The sequence below is a fragment of the Candoia aspera genome, chromosome 4 (assembly GCF_035149785.1).
Source record: "Candoia aspera isolate rCanAsp1 chromosome 4, rCanAsp1.hap2, whole genome shotgun sequence".
Lineage (NCBI taxonomy): Eukaryota > Metazoa > Chordata > Lepidosauria > Squamata > Boidae > Candoia > Candoia aspera.
In genome coordinates, this window is record NC_086156.1 from 3,638,550 (window position 1) to 3,655,138 (window position 16,589).

The window sequence follows — 16,589 nt, forward strand, 5'->3', positions numbered from 1 at the left end:
AAGGAGTAGTAGGTATGTTTGCCACCTTGAGTTATTTATAAAAAAAATAATAAAGGTGGGATAAAAATAAATCCATCTGGCAGGATCCAGGAGGCAGGCCTTCTCTGCAGTGGCTCCTGCCCTTTCGAACATCTTGCCCCCGGAGGTGAGATTGGCCCCATCGCTCCTGGCCTTCCAGAGGAAATTGAAGACCTGGCTCTGCCACCAGGCTTGGGGCAGGGAGGAGAATCGCCATACTTGGGGTTGGCTGGTGCCTTGAAGTGCCCCTCCTACATAATGACTGAAGGAGATCACAGCCATCTGGTTTTTATGAGCTGGGGTAGTTGAGAAATTGTTGAAGAGGGATTTTATTGGAATTTTATTATCTATTTATTGTTTTATATTGTAAACCGCCCAGAGTCCCTCCGGTCAGAGGAGATGGGCAGTGACAAGTTTGAGAGATAAATAAATAAATAAATAAAAATAATACAGTGATAATAAAATCAGAAAAGAAATTAATACAAACTTGTGATTAAAATGAACTAAAACTAAAAAAGATCCATATCATATTAATACAGGAGATCAATATCACATTATTACATTGAGACCATGTAGAAAGGTTCTGTTCCATCTTCTCCTTTTTACAATCTAAAGACATTTGAAAAATTGATAGGAAACACATCTCAAGAATTCACTCTTCTGTTGATTTCTTTCATCTATATAGGAGAATTTTTGGTTGAACCTCAAGTATGGTAGAATCAGAGTTTTTCATGTCAAATCCTATCATTTGTGGCTATAATTCAACATCACTTTTACGTATTTAACTGCTGTGTCCTTCCCAAAAGTTATTTTACCATATATAAAGATGTGAAGGCCCCACAAAGGCCTACAGGGACGTGACCAAATCATGAGAGTCAAGGAGCCTCTTGGGATAATTTATACATAGTAAAGCTGCACATGCCGCCATTTAATAATGATGGGTCTAATTCCACATCACTTGCATCGGTAATTGCTGTAGTTGTGCAAGATACAACCACAACGATTGTGTCATATCTGTGACATTGTCCTTTTTCTTCCCCTCAGAAAAACCAGCAGAATTCATAAGAGGCCTGGAGGACAAGTCAACTTCCATAGGACAGGAAGTTAGCCTGAGCTGTGACTTGTCAAGATGGGATAACAACCTGAAGTGGAAGAAGGATGGCAAAGAGATTCGGAGAAGCCAAAAATATGATCTGCATCAGGAAGGAACACGGGCAATATTAATAATCCATGACGCCACAGTTAAAGATAGTGGGGAATATACCTGTGAGACAGAACTCTCCAGAACAAGAGCGACACTGTCTGTGGAAGGTCAGTGATGGTGCCATTTGAGACAAGGGTTCAGTGGGAAAGATGTGGTTGATTGGGAAGAAACTTTCCTGCATGACTAACAAGTAAAAGAAGGATAAATGAAGGTTTAGGGCACTGCATGGACATATCCATGGGATTTTCTTGGCAACAGTATGCAACGGGGTTGCCATGCCCTTCTTTCAAGATGGATTTTCAACAGCCTGGTGCACAGACCTGGTCTTTTCTAGTGATATTTCAGAATACTACCTGGTCTGATCCTGCTTAGATTTTTGAGGTCATCAAGGTGCTGCCAACTGCTGGAGCATGAGTTTGACCCTTCGTGATTCCATCTGTCTACTTTTCTTGGCAAGAACTTGGAAGTGTTTTGTTCATGCCTTCTTCAGAGATGTCTTGTGACTTCCCCATCTAGACTACAGCCTTGGACTTCCTTGAAGGTCCAACCCCATACCTGTTTACCTTTACAGCCCAGATGGGACAGTTACTTTACAGAACAGTCCGCTATTCACCCATAGAGATTTTCTTATTAAAAGCCACAGAGATGAGGACCAGAAATAAGGTGTATAAATTACAGCTACCTAGATCTGGTTTATCAAGAGAAAAAGGTTTTGGTGATAAGATCTCCACAACAGTGGGACAGTCTACCTACAGAGGCTGTGGGCTTTCCATCTATGGAGGTTTTTAAGAAGAGGCTGGACAGCCACCTCTCAAGGTCTGATTGGTTTTCCTGCACATTGCAGAAGGTTGGACTAGATCAAGGCTCTTTAAAGTGGTCAAGGGTCAATGGGACCATCCATTGTTGTTGTTGTTATCCATAGTACTATTAGTTAAAGTAGTATTTATTAAATTATCTTCACATTAAATATTTGGAGGTTGAGGAACAACCTGGAACTTCACGACAGGGTTGATCGGCTGAAGAGTTTGTGGACCCCTGGACTAGATGATCCTTGTGGTGCCTTCCAACTCTACTGTTCTATGATTCTATAACTAATCAGGAAAAAAAACTACCATTATTTAGCGTCCTTCTCCAAAGGATCCTATTTCCTCCTGAATTCCTCTTTCATTTTCTGTTGATAGAACAATGCCTTAATAAAAATAAGACAGCTAATATTTAAACCATTTCTTGCTGGTTCTTGCACTGCCTTTAAAATGATTCTCTGGCTAATGGTCTCCTATAGCAGGGTGAAAAGAGAAGATAAATCCTTGATTTTCTTGCTATACAAATTTGTATCCTTTAGTCCCAGTCACAAAACTCAAGTTTTCAGGCAGTTATTATTAATTGACTTACTTCTCTTGCTCAATCTGATGGGAGCCTTGACTTAATCTTTTCCAGAAGCTGGGAACTGCTTCATCAAGGACCTTTCAGACCTGAAGCTGGAGGAGAACAAAAATGCTGTCCTTACATGTGAAACCAAGAAGCCAGCTTCTACTGTGACCTGGAGGAAAGGCATTGTTGACCTTCAAGCGAGCCAGAAATACGAGATGAGCCAAAAAGGGACCACCCTGCAACTCACCGTGAATGAACTAAAAGAGAAAGACAGTGATATCTACACCTGTGACATTGGCGACAGCCAATCCAGTGCAAAGCTGGTGGTACAAGGTAGGAATGGCATAGGATTCGTTTCAATAGTGTAGAAATAAGATCAGAGAGAAGACTCATAATAAGTATGTGGGAGGACCAGGCTACAGGGCTACTGCTGCTATTCATGCATTGTTCTTTGTCTGCTCTAAGATGGCTTTGGGGCAGGAGCGCCGTGAAAGGAATGAACGATGTCAAAATGATGCCCACCGCCTGGTCATTGAAGCCCCACTCTTGTTCTTCCATGGGCAATGTGTGCAATGCCCAATGAAAATGGGCAGAGCTTCGGTCATCTAATTATGTCCACCCTTTTGACATTATTGAATACCCTCCTTCTGTGGATGACTGCAGCTAGTATGTGGATGCTTGTAGAGCATCGGTGATTTATGACTAAGCTTGTGTATAAAAGAGTTGGCCATTTCCAAGGCATGGATCTTAACCTAAATACAATCACGTTTACCTTCTGAGTTTGGGGGAAAATGTTACTGCGTTCCAGTGAGCTTCTTCTCATCTGTTGAATGCAGATGCAGCCACTGAGCAAAAGAAATAGGCTCCACAAGAACCCACATCTGATCAAAACTAATGTTTGTCTTCGTGGTTAAGCTCTTTTCCTTTTGTTCTGTGTCAGACTGCTGTTCAGAACAGTGGCTGAAAATCAATATGCTGAAATCCATATTTTCTCCCAGTGAATTGGCTGAAGGATAGGCAGGTGACAAGGAATAGAAATGGGGATCCACGGAGGAGGACCAGATGGGGACCGTGGCAGTTGAGAAGGACGTGGTCTAAAATATTGCATTGGTAAGGCCTTCCAGTGGGATTGACTACAGATTAAGTAAAAATGGAGGTACTGAAATCTCAGAAAGATGTTCTTTTGTGTTAAGGTACGATCTGGCTAGGTTTAAGTCTGGAGTAGCTAGAAATGGACAGATGAGTCTTCATCTAAGAGTTTTCCTTCCTAACTTTTTCCAGAATGGAGTTAGAAATGGGATGTCCAGCCAAAAAGTGATGAATTTTACTTATTTTTATTTTCTTTATTAAAGTTTTACACCTCCTGACTCCCAGAGACCCTGGGCAGTTCAACCTGATTGCTTGCTGTGAACAATCCAGATCCCAGAAAGGTTTCTTTTGTTTTCTTTAACTGTTGCCCATCGTCTTCAGTTATGTTGCTGTACGTTTGCTGTTTGTTAGTGCAATTTTTGCTTGTCTTTATTATTATTTTTAAAAAATCTACATAGTTAAATGACTGTGTGCATGTTGATGCTTCCCCTTTCATTTTGTTTTGTGGTGGACTCTTTCCTCCTATGGGCAAAGGTCAGTTTGATATCAATTCTTGCAGGAACAAAACCTTTTTCCATCTTCAACTTCTGGATTTCTCTTTGCTTTAGATTCCTCTTGGTGAAAATGGAATCTGAATCAAAAGCGCTCATGGTTTATTCATCTTCCTTCCCATTCCATGTTTGTCCCTTCCCATTTCCCATTTTAGCCCCGCCTGTACTTTTTAAGCAAGAGCTGCAGAACAGGGAAACGAAGGAAGGGAATAAGGTCCGCCTTACCTGTGAGCTTAACAAACCAGATCTGCCTGTGCAGTGGATGAAGGGAAATGTAGTTCTGGAAGCAGGTGACAAATACGAATTCAAGCAGCGTGGTCCCGTGGCCGAGCTTGTCATTCGGGATGCAAAGCCATCGGATGCGGGGGAGTATATTTGCAAAAGTGGAGAGCTGAAGACCTCTGCCCAAGTAGAGGTGACAGGTAGGAGACCTTTGATAGCGTTTGCCAGTATTGAAAGTGGTTATGGACATAAGGATCTCTTGAAATTCTCCATCCCATGGATGGATGGAAAAACTGGGTAGATAATTTCAGTGTCTCCAGGGAAAGGAGAACTCCACATTTTCCCCCAAAGCAGGTCTCTCATTTAGTGGGGGTAGTAGCAGTTTTATGAAAAGGCATAAATGGTTTCCTTGAGCAGTTGGTGGGCCAATGTGGAGAACAGAGGCTGGACTAGGTGGGCCAGAGGTCCAATCCAGCAGGGCACTGCTTATGTTCATACCGTATTATATCATAATTCCTTGGCAATGCTTAAAAACACCTGATTAAATGTCCACCATAGGACAATGATGTACCTGATTTGTGTAAGGAAGTCAAGGTACAACCAACGTTTGAAGAGCTGGGGCATGCAAGAAACCAGGGTGAGCAACCAATGGCCACAACAACAAATTCTCCCCCCACGGTTGTCCTTTGATATACCCTCAAGTGAAAACTTCCTGAGAAGGTCCTAGGAAAGATCATCAGTTAAGCCAGGTGCTTCACTCTAGATCAGGGTTTCTCGGCCACTTTAAGACATGTGCACTTCAACTCCCAGAATTCCCCAGCCAGTCTTGCTGGCTGGGGAATTCTGGGAGTTGAAGTACACATGTCTTAAAGTTTCCAAGGTTGAGAAACAATGCTCTAGATGCTTCTGAGACGTAGGCTTCTAATGTCTAATATTACGGTTGGAGGCTCACAAGTCTGAATGGTTCTATATATTAATACATTCTTTGATTAAAAATACTAAATGGCAGGGAAAGGGTAATTGCTTTGCCTTCTTCCTGTCCCTGATATGCTTGTTTTTTCTGTGTGGGTCTTACAGAGGCTCCAATCCTCTCCAAAACTGCCTGACTTTATCCATTTTCTGAAGTAAGAGGGCTCCTGCTCTGTCCCTGTGTCCAGGGCTCTGGACATTGTACTTGAGCAAACCAATACAAAATGCCTATCTCCATGCCCCAAACACAACTGCTCAAAATGGTAATAAGAAAGCAATCACTAAAACAATGAAGATCAATGCATGCCAAGATCTTCTATGGTCCAAAGGCCCATTGAGATGGACTAGTTGTGAGATCCTTCCTGAACACGAGGAGGATAGGGGCCTATTGTGCCTCAAGAGGAGCAGGTTCCCCAAAGTGGGGCCTACTAATGAGAAGGTCTGTCTCCTGGTCCAAGCTCCCTACCCCTCTCTCAATGTTCAACCTGAGCTGGCAGAATCCCACTCAGCCATGTGTTCCCCCATGCAATCTTGTGTTTGCTCTGATAAAATGGCCACTGGCATTTTGGGTTGAGCCTGGAGGCCTCCAGATAAGCAATGTCCTCACCATAACCCTGGGTTATCCTACAGTCACTGGTTTTCCCATTTAGGAACCCACATTTCCCACATTCTGACTCAGTTGCAGCTTTGGAGTTGTCTTCCAAGGCAGCCCCAAGACATGCTGGTGATTGAGGGGTCAAGAAACCAGGTGATTGAGGGGTCTCCCTTGCTAGGGGTATGCAGATTTATTTATTTCAATCGGGCGCTGCCCAAATCCAAGCATGTTCCTGTGTATGAAACAATCTTGCTTCCTGTTGCCGTATCAGCTCATATGCAGTTTTCCTCCAGATACTCACTTTTCCCCTTTTCCCCCTTATTCTGATTGTGCCTTTTAGCTGCACCCATCCTTTTTAAGGAAGAGCTTAAGGATATGGAAAAGAAAGAGGGGGAGACTGTAGCTTTGCGCTGCGTCCTCACCACGCCGGAGGTAGCTGTGGCATGGAAGAAGGGAACAACTCTCCTTCGGGCATGTGAGAAGTATGAGATCAAGCAGGAAGGCTGTGTGGCTGAACTGCTGATTCATCACGCACAGCCAGAGGATGCAGGGAAATACATTTGCAATATGGGAGAGCAGCAGAGCACGGCTCAGATCAAAGTCCATGGTAGGGTGATGGTGGATATCTCCCTCTTCTTCTCTTGCCCTTGCCTCTCCTAATTTTACTTTCTAATTTTATTTCCGTTTTGCTAAAAAGTAGTAGTGACCTGTTAGCCCTGCGAGGTAGTCCAGACAAGAAGCACACCCGGGAATACTAGCTCTATCTATATTGTACATTAACGAATCTTGCAAGACTGGAAGCATTTCTCCCCTCCTTTCCTTGAACTCTCTGGAACACTAAGGAGGGTCTCTTTTAAAATGCTTCCACCGCCATCCCCCCCTTCTGTGGGCTGAGATACCTTTTACATGCTGGTGGTCCAGTCTGCAGCTCTTCCTCCTGTCTCCCAGGGTCGTTCCCACATACCACTACATGAAACCAACGGCTTCTCTGCAAAGTTTCCAAGTGTGAGGTTGTCAAAACTAGGCAACAAAAAATGCAATATAGGTTCATATGGCATTTATGATTTTAGGAAGTTTGTTGACATTTATTTATTTATTTTTCAAATGTATAGAGCCACCCATCCCATATACATGACTATGGGCGGCTTACAACCAATTAAAACAAACAAAAAAGAACAATGCAACATTATCTATCTATCTATCTATCTATCTATCTATCTATCTATCTATCTATCTATCTATCTATCTACCTACCTATCTACCTATCTATCTATCTATCTATCTATCTATCTATCTATCATCTATCTACCTATCTATCTATCTATCATCTATCTATCTATCTATCTATCTATCTATCTATCTATCTATCATCTATCTATCTATCTATCTATCTATCTATCTATCTATCTATCTATCTATCTACCTACCTACCTACCTACCTACCTATCTACCTACCTACCTACCTACCTACCTACCTACCTATCTATCTATCTATCTATCTATCTCAACATACAACACCATAATAAAAAATCATAAAATTCATAGTCGATTTAAAGGAATCTTGCTTTCTTGTTTCAATCAGTTCCTTAAAAATGGTATCTCTAGCTGTATTGTAATAACAGCTCCCCTGGACTATTAGTCTGTGATCTGGGGCTAGAAACAGGGGTGTCTGAAGGGTGTGGTCAAAATAGTCAAGATGGTGGCTGTAATGGTGCAATAGAAGCTCCACCTGTTTTTTTTTTAATGTGTGATGCATTTGCTGATTTGGTCTCATGATATAACTGGAATATACTGCTGGTGACTGACCTACTTCTATATGCACACACTCCATACCTCTGTCTCTAACCCTTCATCCTCCAGCTACGCCAATCAGTTTTAAAGACACACTGAAGAACACAGAAGCCAGGGAAGGCGGAGTAGCTACTCTCCGTTGTGAACTGAATAAACCTGCTCCAGTGGAGTGGATGAAAGGACAGAAAGGTTTACGGCCGAGCAGCAAGTACCGAATGAAGAAAGAAGGTGCCACTGTTGAGCTGACAATCCATGATCTGGACCTGAAGGACGCTGGAGATTACACCTGCATCTCTGGAGATCAAAAGACGACCGCAGTCTTAACCGTGAATGGTAAAAAAGCCAAATCAAAGCACAGCTTTGTTTATCTTATGGGGTTGTCCCTACACCCCTATATTTATGTCCTTTCAAAGTTTGACCATCTGCTCTACTCTCTTTTGTGGTGGCCTTCTGTGTCATTCTGGCATGAAGACCTCTGCTTTCCTCTTCAGCTTTACAGGATGCGGTTGCACGCTAGGGTGCTTTGTAAATTGTTCCTGGGGATTGGAATTAGCAGAGTGGGTAAGAGTAGTCCTCCTGTCCTCCTTAAGAAAGGCTGAACACTGCTTGTCTGAATAGCTCTGTCATGTGAGTGTTCAACTTTCTACCAGTGGAGTCCCTAAGTTCCTTAGGAGAAATCTACCTTGAGGTTCATCTTCCAAAGTTGGAATCGGTGGGAATTGTTGACAACAAGCCAGTTGGTAATCAGAGGATGTCACACTTTGCCATCAGGTCCAAGAGAGGGCAAGTCTTCCCCATCACTTGTTGCTCTTGATGTGGTATCTTTTCCTTCTGTGTCCCTCAGCCTTGGCAGCGCATTTCAAAACTCCACTGAAAAACCAGGAAGTGACTGAAAGTGGTACTGCCACACTGCATTGTGAGTTGACCAAGGCTGTGGATTCTGTTGTGTGGATGAAGGATGAAAAGGTACTGACACCAAGTGACAAATACAGAATGAGGCTAGAAGGTCGCTTCGCTGAGCTATCCATCGAAGATCTGGAGGTGGCAGATGCTGGAAGTTATACCTGCGTGTGTGCGGATGAGAAGACCAAAGCGACTTTGAAAGTGAATGGTAATAAGCTTTGCAACGGATCTTCTTTGGGTTTCTTTTTGCTCCTGATAGTCCTTGACAGCTAAGATATTTCTCCACTTCCCTCCTGAAATGCTACACGTTTAGTGCAGTTTCGTAACCTTCTCAGAAGGTTTTCCCTACGGTTATGCCTTGTTTTACTTTCCCTGATCTTTCTCGTCATAGTATGTCTCAAACATCGCAAAGGTCAAGATCAAGATCCAATTCATTCAGTAATTTGATCCTGTCTTTGTCCATGTCCCATTCTTCAGCACTGCCCGTGTTTTTCCAAGAAGAGTTAAAAAGCAAGGAAGTGACAGAGGGAGAATCAGTGACGCTGCACTGTAAGCTGAGCAAGGCAGCTCCTGTGGAATGGTACAAGGGACCGAGGGCGCTGAAACCGGATGGAAAATTCCAACTAAAACAGGAAGGTCCTTGTGCTGAGCTGGTGATCCAGGACCTGGATGTCACTGATTCTGGAGATTACACCTGCAAATGTGGAGGGCAGAAGACTACAGCTAGACTCACCATAAATGGTAAAAAGAGATACGTAACATACACACTCTTAAATCAAACCGTATCGTAAACTCTTTTATTTTCCAGCGTTCTTCTCAAATGAAGCTCAGCATCATGCCTTTTCTTTATGCATGCAACTTGCCTCTTCTTCTTAAAGCATTCTTTGACTTCCCCTGGCAATAATCAGTCTTACAGTCTCATAAATGTTGAAGGTCTCTTAGTTCTTTAAAATCTTTTGGTTTCCAGAGGAAGAGGTCAAACCACATCCCTTTAGCATCCCTTTGGGGACACTCAAAGGTTTTCTATGAGCTAGAGCTGTGGGAAGACCTTCTTTGAGCTTGCCCTGGAAATCTGCTACAACAGACCAATTCCTTCTTGTTTCCTTCAAACCTAGGTTATTTGAGAAAAGAGGAAAACATGATTCTGCACTATGCCATTCCAGGGTCTTTCATAGATTTTGTATTATTCCTCCTCCTCCTAATCTCTCCCCTCCCACTTTGAGGGGTCTACAATGTTGAGAACTTCCATCACTTTCTCTCAAGGAATGGAGGATATATTGAGGACCTCTAGAGCCCAATGACACTCAACCAAATTAACTTCAGTTGAATAGTCTTAGTTACATGTTAGATGACCTAAATAAGGTATTCCCCTATAGCAGCCCCCAAGGTCTAGTGTGATGAATAATGTATTGAAATAGGGATCTAAATTCAGCCACAAGGTTCCGTTAGTGGATTTGAAGATATACCTGTACCTGATTTATGAATCTATGTGTGTATTTATCCAACTTGTATGTTGCTGGATCCTCCTAGAATCCTACATGCACAGTAGAAATTTAACAACAGGGAGCAACAATTAAAATAACATAAACAACACAATAGATGAATAATCTTCCATTAATGCCCATTAATGGGAGCTGTACAGTTAATAGTTCCAAAGGGTTAAGCTCTTTGAACAATAGAAATGGTCATAAAACTTTTAAACTGAAGTTAGTGGTGCTGCAGTTAACAGCATCCTGTCTATGTGGTCCATTTGAAACTGGGGACCAAATTTCTATATATTCTTTTAAGTATCAGATACTCAGATTTGTACAGGTATCCTAGCTAAAAAAAATAGTCCTATCCCAATGCTTTTCTCTGCATAACATAGTCCAACCATCCGCCCTCACTGTCCTTAATTAATCCATGAATTGGGATCTACATGATAGCTGGTTTTCTCAAGAACAATACATATCAGTTGCCCTCTGTCGTTATTGCATCAAATTAAAAAGTCAAGCAGAACTTGCAGGAAGAGGCAAAGAATTCCAGATTGCACATTCAGATAAATTGCCAAAGGCAGTTTCCAGGATTTGCAATCTGCCAAGATAGGAATCAGTGGGACCAGACAGATGTCATGCAATAATCCCTTAAGATAAATTATTATGCTAAATTACCCTAAATTAATCCCTATGATTAATTACCCCACCTGTTTGCTAAGGAAGGAATTGTTTGTGCTCCTCTCTAACTCTGATGGATTCCTGTCCTGTATTACCTTCATTCTTCAGCCCTGCCGGTCCTTTTCAACAAACCCTTGAAGGATGAAGAAGCTACGGAGGGCAAAGTTGCCATTCTTCAGTGTGAGCTGAACAAACCTTCTGCCCCCATAGAGTGGAAGAAAGGGCACAAGATCCTTAAACCAGGAAGCAAGTACAAAATGAAACGTGAAGGGAGAGTTGCTGAACTACTCATCCAAAACTTGGAAGTAACCGATTCTGGAAACTATAGTTGTACATCTGGAGAACAGCAAACGGCGGCAACTTTAGAAGTCAAGGGTAAACCTCTATCTCTCCATATACAGCTCTTATTTCTTCTGTTCGCTCCCTTGCTTTGGGTGGATCTCCTGGTCTTTCTCAGCCTTCAGTTGTCCCTGAATTCCTGATCCTTGTGGCATACTATATAGGTTGATAGTCTTTCACCAATCATCTTAGACACCAAGCTTCTTAAGTACATATCAGCAAAGCTTAGTTGATCAATCATATTTTAATCTTCTAATGTTTTTAAAAAAAAACCTCCTTATTTTTGAAGGTGCCCAAGCATATAAGATTCCTCTTGTTAAATCTGAGATTGTAGTAATGTTTATAATAGCTTTCCTCAAGTTGGGGCCCTCAAAGGTTCTGCAGTGACAGCTCCTAAAATTCCCCACCTCCACAGCTAAGTGAGAGGAAGATGGATTTATTATATGTAATAGATGTAGAACAGATAAATCCATAACAAATACTAACTTCACAGTCACTGTCCAACCTAATATATATGGTCAACCACTTTTCTGATGCATAGTCTTTGAAATTACTATGGTTGAGCACAGAGCAGAAATGCTAAATTTGAGAAGGTTCTCAAGGAACCACAAGGACAATCAATCTTTCTTGGGTAGCTTGGGATTTAGGTGCCTCAAAAGTGTCATCCTGATTTGTTCATATTCTTTAAACATCACAAGGTTATTTGTCTCCCCAGTGTGTCCCTGCACAACATCCTACAGGAAAATGATTTTACAAAGAAGTATAGCAATTCATGTTTCCCCAGTCCATGACTTTTTGTTGTTGTTGTTGTTGTCATCTCTGAATGATAGGACTTCCACAGTTGTATGATGCAATAATTGTTCTATGATCTCCACTTCTTCTTTCCTCCATGCTTACTTTTCAACTCTGTCCTTATTACCACCTTCTCAGCTGTGCCCATTCTTTTCAAAGAAGGGCTGAAGAATCGAGAAGCTGTTGAAGATGCCACAGCCACTCTCCGTTGTGAAATGACCAAAGCTGGGGCTGAGGTACAGTGGAAAAAAGGATCACAAACCCTTAAGTCAAGTGATAAGTGCAGAATGAGGCAGGAAGGCCCTGTAGCTGAACTGTTGATTCGAGATTTGCAAGTGGAGGACACAGGAGATTATTCCTGTGTGTGTGGAGAGCAGAAGACCACAGCCGTCTTGACCGTTCATGGTAATCAGCCGTTCCATATTGTACTGTATTAATCATCTTGTATGATCTGCATTCTGTGTGCAAATGATGTCTTGATATTTTGTCTCCATGTTGGTTGCTTGGTCAAGTAACCATGTTTGTGTCCAAAGTCAATGAGCGTGTCACAGCTTGGCCCTTAATGTTACAACTATGTTTGCCATATCAGTTCTCATCAGAAATATTTGGAGTTGAGTTGTCTGCTGACACCATCAGAGGGTCATTACTACTAAGCTTTGCCACGCGACTTCTTTCCCAATGTGATGTGCTCCAGAAAAGCCGAGGCTATAGTCCCAGAATTCTCGGGCAAGTTTTGGTCCCACCACATCTGGATGCAAAGAACTGGGAAGTGCTGTCTTCTACTGCACAATACTTATATATTGCTAAGGCCAACTTTTACAGGTTGAAGCTATCTCCCACAATGTCAGCCTTTCAGGGCAGGTCAAGTCAGGAAACAGACCTTTGTCTTTTCATAAACCACACACAATCAAGGTGAGGTGTGTGTATAAAGTTTCTTTCTCACGCTTTCCTCCTTTCTAAGATTAAATTGCTATTTCTTTTCCCTTAATGTCTTCTGCATACCTTCGTTAGGATATTTCTCTGCAGACAAAAACAATCTGACTCTTCAGAACTCCGTTGTGGCCTCTTTTCTTCTTCTCTAATGTAACAATATGCAACCTTTGCTGAAACTTGTGCTAAGATTCCTTGACTGTACGATTCTGTGCATTCCAGCACCGTATTTTTCTGTTTTCTAATACTGTACAGTGGCATATTAGTTACCTTCAGTACGAGAATCACAGTTCCTTAGTAAAATATTCCACCTGTCTGGAACCATTTCTTTCACTTGTTCTCTTTCATATTCTCTCATCTTTCCCCTACAGTGACCATACTTGACTTCGCATTTCTGAAACCATTTCTTTGACTATGTATTACCTTCTTTATTAATGGCTTCTGAATCAAAGAAGGGGACCCAACGGCATGATCCATCATGGATTTTGATGGTATGGATGACAAACTCTTAAATCTGGCTTGGAGAACATTTCAGCTGATTGAAGGAAGATAGAAAGCTTCCATTTAGAGTCCTGACAACCGACTGTATTCCCATGTATCAAAACTGCTGTTTGTTTTTATTTATTTGTTAGTTTTATATCCCATGTTCTCTCCAAGAGTTCAAGGTGGCTTCCAGAGTGCTCTCAGGGAGCTTCTGTGGCTGAGGGAGGACTTGAGCCTGGCTCTCCTGCTTCCTAATACAATATCTTAACCCTACACCACCCTGGATCATAACACTTCGTCATTTCCTGCATCAGGGGTGTTTCAGCAGGGGCTGTGTGGAAGTAATTGGCCTCTTCTTTTTCACCCCAACCTCTTTCATATCTCTAGCATGTTTAGCCAGACTGTGCACCTAAACGGATTCTACAAAACAGACTTCTAATTCATCTTTTTTACAAATACCCTACAGATTCCATTGAATGAAAAACATAGTTGAGATACAGGTTAGTTTGGGATATTCTTGACTTGGGAAAGTCAAGAAAAATGGGGAATTCCATGTTAAACCCACATCTCAGTCCAGAATTTGATCCCATCTGTTTCTGCAGAGCTGAATTCCAAAGGATGCTGAGCATTATATTCCTAAACTTATTTCTTCAAGGATATTTTAATCCAATTCTTTACTTTCATTCCTAAAAGTTCCCACCCAACTTCCTTTTCTTCTTTTTAATTCTGTTTTATCAGCTGTTTATTGCATTCTTTTGTCTTCTTTCTTCTTAAGCTTTTTTCACTGAACCCATTGGAATGCTGTTTTTATTTTTTTAGAAGTATTTTACTTCTGTTCCTGAACTTCTGATTTCAAATTGTTCATGTGTTGCTGCTGCTTGTAGTTATGTATCAGCTTGTAGAAACATTCAGTGCTAGCTCCAAATAAGTTATTTGTGCTGAGAAAAGTGCCCATGTATTTCCTGTCTGTTTTATAAAAACTTGTGCTGTGAAATGTATTTAGTAAAACAGCAAAAATGTAAATTCAGCAAACCAGAGGAATAATATTTTAGAAAAGATGTTTTGGTCCAAAATGTTTGGTGAAATCCAAATAGAGTAGAAAAACAGAAAATGGCCATCATGTTTTACTGTCTCTCTTTGCGGGTTCCCATTTATTTTGATCTTTAAAACAAGAAGGTCACACCTCAGTTTAAAGTGTGACCTTTGGTGCGTTGTTGACTTTTATCACGCAACAGAACAGCCAGGTTGTGATGGATGCAAACTGCATTTGCACAACGATGTCATAATCATTTACACCATGGCATCATTGTGCAAATGACAGCAATGATGCCACATATTATGCAAATTGTGTGACAGTCCCAGCTGGCTCCACCCCTACAGATGGTCATGGATGAGTTTCTTCCCTTTTGCACTCTCGCAAAAGCTCCATTGAATTAAATGGGGTGTCCTAACAGTCGGTGCTCATGACATGGGGCTTCCATATAGCAGCTGCCCTTAGTCGCCCTTTTGTAGGACGCTAAAACGACCAACGGTGTATCGGTGTTACACTCCTCAGCTCTGCCTGTGCACTTCCAAGAAGAACTTACAAGCCAAGAGGTCTTGGAAGGAAGAGCAGCCGTGCTGCGCTGTGCCTTAAGTAAAGCTGCTCCGGTGGATTGGCAGAAAGGGACACAGATGCTCCAGCCAAGTGCCAAGTACAAAATCAAACAGAAGGAAAATGTTGCTGAGCTCACAATCCAGGACGTCACTGAACAGGATGCGGGAGAGTATTCCTGCGTCTGTGGGGATCAAACCACATCGTCCTCTGTAACTGTGCAGGGTAAATATTATCCCCCCCCCGATTAAAATGTGATTTTGGTGATATTCTTTGATTATCTCTTTAGAGTTTTAGGCCACTTTTGGATACAGTCCGCCAGTCTGAGTGGGTTTCCTTCCCCCCCCCCGCCCCAGATCCCACATCTATTGCTTTCTTTTACAATGTGAACTGCCACTTTTTAAATTTTCAGTTGGAATCCTAGAGTTATAAGGGGGCTGTGAAGATTATCTAGTCCAGCATGGCTGGCTGGGGAATTCTGGGAGTTGAAGTCCACCCATCTTACATTTGCCAGGGTTGAGGAACCCTGACCTAGTGCATTTAATTGCACCTTTTTACTGGAAAGACAGGATAATTGGTCTGAGATGGGCAGCTATATAAATTGAATAAATAAATAAAAATAAATAATTAAGTAATGTCTGTCTGCTGTTGGAGAGTGGACTAGGAGAGTAATCTGATGAGGTATGTCAGTCCTGTGCTTTTCTTTCATTCTACTTGCAGAAAGAGTGGGAAAGCCTTTAAGAAGCAGAATATATAGCCACAAAATGTTAGTGAACAACATAACCCTAAGCTATAAACTTCAACTTTCGGAGGATCCCCTCCAGTATTGGGTCAATGAGCAGCTCTAGTCATATGTATTCAAGATCGTTGGCTGGGGAATTCTGGGAGTTGAAGTCCACCCATCTTAAAGTTGCCAAGGTTGAGAAACACTGAGCTAGAGCGAGGGAGAATAATTCTATGCATAGCCTTTAAGGGGAATCTCATGGAATATTCCAGCTGTAATGATTAATGACCTCAAATGTCCTCTTTGTGACCTTCAGCCTTACCTCCACGTTTCAAAGTAGAGCTGAAGAACCTGGAAGCTGCAGAAGATGGAGCAGCCACCCTGTGGTGTGAACTGACCAAAGCTTCTGCTCCTGTGGAGTGGTGGAAGGGCAGTGAGATGCTTAAGCCAAGTGACAAATATGAAATGAAACTGGAAGGTGTTGTGGCTGAACTTGTTGTTCACAGCTTGCAACTCGCAGATACTGGTGATTACAGCTGCACCGTTGGTGATGCGAAGACTTCAGCTTTCTTAAGGGTGAATGGTACATAAAACATTTTATTTCTCATAGCTAGATCCAACATGTGTAACAGCAGGAGGACATCTGTGTTTCTTCAGGTTGTCCTTTATGTAGTAAAGGGATCAAAAGATCTTTACGGCCCTTGGATGCTGAGTAATATCTTTACATTTCACAGCATACAAGGTACATGGCTAATACATCTTGTACAAATAATGTTCATTCTTTTGCTGTGGAGCCTCCTAGATAGAGCATTGTGAAGGAATTTGCTTAGAAGTTCCAGATGCTCATTGAGGAAAGGGAGT

General features: G+C 41.9%; 1 protein-coding gene across 1 annotated transcript in view; it reads left to right on the plus strand.

Moving 5' to 3' along the window:
• Positions 1-16,589, plus strand: part of OBSCN (obscurin, cytoskeletal calmodulin and titin-interacting RhoGEF) — a 193,689-nt gene that overhangs the window by 55,831 nt on the left and 121,269 nt on the right. Inside the window, exons 34-44 of the mRNA XM_063301888.1 lie at positions 1,063-1,329; positions 2,660-2,926; positions 4,389-4,655; positions 6,360-6,626; positions 7,880-8,143; positions 8,655-8,921; positions 9,191-9,454; positions 10,975-11,241; positions 12,136-12,402; positions 14,966-15,229; positions 16,045-16,311. Of these exons, the coding sequence (XP_063157958.1) occupies positions 1,063-1,329; positions 2,660-2,926; positions 4,389-4,655; positions 6,360-6,626; positions 7,880-8,143; positions 8,655-8,921; positions 9,191-9,454; positions 10,975-11,241; positions 12,136-12,402; positions 14,966-15,229; positions 16,045-16,311 (2,928 nt within the window). The remainder of the gene's footprint in view (positions 1-1,062; positions 1,330-2,659; positions 2,927-4,388; positions 4,656-6,359; positions 6,627-7,879; positions 8,144-8,654; positions 8,922-9,190; positions 9,455-10,974; positions 11,242-12,135; positions 12,403-14,965; positions 15,230-16,044; positions 16,312-16,589) is intronic.